This window comes from Helianthus annuus, chromosome 13, assembly GCF_002127325.2.
Source record: "Helianthus annuus cultivar XRQ/B chromosome 13, HanXRQr2.0-SUNRISE, whole genome shotgun sequence".
NCBI lineage: Eukaryota > Viridiplantae > Streptophyta > Magnoliopsida > Asterales > Asteraceae > Helianthus > Helianthus annuus.
The window spans coordinates 48961354-48964700 of record NC_035445.2 but is presented as its reverse complement, the minus strand read 5'-3'; the positions used below and the strand labels follow the sequence as shown (position 1 = coordinate 48964700).

The window sequence follows — 3347 nt, the reverse complement described above, 5'->3', positions numbered from 1 at the left end:
TTATTAGATACAAAGCATACATTTCGATCCAAACTTAACTGTTACGTACTTTTATCTGGTGATGAAGCTACATCAACAGGTGACTCATGCCACGTGTCCATCATATGATACGTGTCAACTACCCAACGCCCACCTTATCAGAGCTGGCCAATCCTTATCCATTTCTTCTCTCCTTTAAATCCACCATCTTTCAATCTTCTTCCCTTATCACACAAACCCTTTCAAGTTACAAGTATTAGTTAACACTTTAAAATATTTTGTTACAAAAACACCCCTCATGGAATCACAATTGCACCGACGTGACTACCTCCATCCCGTTGGAGAACACAAAGATGAAGCACAAACTCGTAAGCTGCTTTCTGTTTCCATTCATTGCATATCGCTTTTCTACTAGAAAAACGGTCATTTTCCTATTAATATAATACCAGAAATAACATCATTTTTTTAAACATGGTATTTTCATTCATACTTGTCAAGTTAATGGACGGTCAACAAGCTACGTCGTAACCTTTTCTGAATTACAAACTTTAATCTGGGATAAAACCCTGTCCCTCCCATTGGACTAAACAATTGCTGTGGAAATTTCTAACACATTTTTTACAAATAAAATTTTGACTAATTTTCCACTCATATTTTCCTTACCAAATGGTGGAAATGCTGACGGATATTGACGTACCATTGGCGAAGCTTTACCCCGTTTTTTTTTTTCGAAACCGAAACCGGGGGCGAAAACGTATGTACCTAAAAAAATTCTATACGATTACTGTTCATAACATTACGTATCAAAAAGTTAGGGGCAGGCGCCCCTCCCGCCCCAAGTAAGCTGCGCCCCTGGACGTACCAATACCATTTCGTCGGAAATGCGTTTGTAGAAACAATTGTGTAAATCAACGCATTTCCGGCTGATTGGTAATATTGGCGTACCAATAACATTTCAGTGGAAATGCGTAGAAAACAGACGCATTTCCGAAGGGTATTGGCATAGGATTAAATAAGATTAAGTAGTTTTTCATCTCTAATATCCAAACATGAAAACATGATGTGTTTCTGCAGTGAATGATTCAGCAGTGGTTCGGAGCGGGCTAGTGGAGCCCACGGTTATGGGCGCACCGGTGTTGGCGGAGGATCTTTACGCCACGCATTCGGACATTCTCGACACGCCGGTGAGGTCGTTTGCGCAGTGGGAGGACGAGGAGAAGCGCGGTGCACCACCGCCACTCTCCCCCGTGTACGAAACTCATCTCACCGACATGCCTCATGGTGGCCATCATACTTATGGTGGAGAGGTAAATAGGGAGCAATTGAAGGGTAGTATTGGAAAACACACTTTCTATGAGGAAGAAAAGGAGGAGGAGAGACCACGGCCACCGTCTACCGGAGTTTTTGGAGCTCATATGACCCATTTTGTTCCGGTAGGCGATCGTGGGGATGAAGATTTCGATAGGGATGAACGGATGGGTACCGGGAAACCGACTCGCATGGAGGAGGAAATGAGTGTCCCTAACCCGGCTACGGCAGGTTCCCTTCGTAGTACGGATACAGGTACAAGCTAATAGGGTCCACTAAACGTACCTCACTAAGTAAAACTATTATTTTATAATGGGCACTCTGTTTTTTTTTTGTTTTTTTGTTTTTGTTTTTTTTTTTTTTTTTTTGAGAGCTACGTCTAACACCACCTCGTTTAGGGAGAGCTGACTAAACGTAACTAACTGAGTGAAACTATTAATTTTTAATGGGTGCTCGTATTTTTTTTTTTTTTTATAGAGAGGTATGTAACAGACTCACCGAGTGAAACTAATGGGTGCTTTTATGTTTTTATTTTTTTTTTGAGAGGTACGTACCTCAATGAGACTATTATTTTTTAATGGATGCTTTTATGGTTTTATTTTTTTAGATAGGTACGTCTAGCACCAGCAGAGAGCAAACGTACCTGAAACTATTATGTTTTTATGGGTGCTCTTTTGTTTTTTTTAAGAGGTACGTCAGTGAGAAGAGAACAGACGTACCTCACTAGGTGAAACTATTATCTTTTAATGGCTGCTCTTATATTTTTTTTTTATTTTTTTAGAGAGGTACGTCTAATTATTTTCCTAAATAATTTAACATATATTTTGTTAGAAAAAATTTGGATTATGAACAATATCTTTTTAATTGTATTAATAGAAATATTTCTGGACTAAATTACACAAATCTCTTTGATTCCATCCATCTTTTATAGGTGAGAAGGACGTAGGTATCAACGAAGTCTTGCACTCCCTCAACATAATGAAGGTTTTCGACGAACACGAACATGACACTAAACCTTTAGAATCCGATAAACACGAACCACACAAACCACACGAACCGAAAGCGTACACAGGATCCCACGATCAATTCGCACCGGAACCTGTCGAAAACCCACCACTGGACACCATCGCGGCCAACCCGTCTAACCCAAACAGCAGCTACACCCAAAGAATATCATCCGCGACATCCGCAATAGCCGACAAAGCGTCCGCGGTCAAGGACTCAATCGTCTCCAAACTAAGCTTGTCCGGTGAAGACAGAAGCGATGCGAGTACCACATCACCTAAAACCAACACGAAATCGTCTTTTCCTACGGTTTTCTCGCATAAAGTTGCGGATACATTGTCGAGTACATTGGGTCCGGTTTATGAGAAAGTGGCGGCAGCTGGAACTACGGCTTCGTCGAAAATGCAGAGGCATGGACACGATGACACCACCGGAAGTCCGAAGACGGTGAAGGAGTACTTGGTGGATACGTTTACGCCTGGGGATGATGATAAGATATTGTCAGAGGCGATAACGCGTGTTTTCCAAATGGGAAACGGGAAACAACCACAAGAGGGAACAACAACAACAACTTATGAAGTTGAAGTGATGAGAGATGAAGGAGAAAGGAGACTGCAAGAATCTGGCAATTGAATTGCATATTGTGTGGATGTTTTTTTGGTTTTGAATGTTTGTTTTTGAAGTGTTGTTTGTTGGTTATATGAGAGAAAATAAGTATATATTTATGTGTTGAAAGGGTTTCTATATGGTATACAAATAATACAATAAAGGGTTTGGGGGAGATTTTGACTTTTTTGAACGTTGTCAAAACATAACGACTTAAGCTCTTCAACGAATGAATTTAACATTTTAAAGTATTTTTTACTTGGAAACAAAATATGTATCCACACTACTATGGTTGTGTTTCTAAGATCCTCATATGAGTATGTGGATACATATTTTGTTTCCTCATATGTATTCACAACGGGGACACCAAGTGTCACACCCTTAAAATACCACATGCGGAAGCCTTCGCGAGGCGTGTTGTGACAACCCTCAAAATCCCATGTATTCCG

The 3347-nt window shown here is 40.4% G+C and overlaps 1 protein-coding gene across 1 annotated transcript; it reads left to right on the top strand.

The window, feature by feature from the left end:
• Positions 1-212: 212 nt before the first annotated feature.
• LOC110865898 (low-temperature-induced 65 kDa protein) lies at positions 213-3085 on the top strand. Its single transcript, XM_022115234.1, has 3 exons — positions 213-347; positions 1054-1542; positions 2219-3085. Exons 1-3 carry the CDS (start codon positions 278-280, stop codon positions 2923-2925), a joined length of 1266 nt encoding a protein of 421 aa, XP_021970926.1. The 5' UTR covers positions 213-277; the 3' UTR covers positions 2926-3085.
• Positions 3086-3347: the final 262 nt, after the last annotated feature.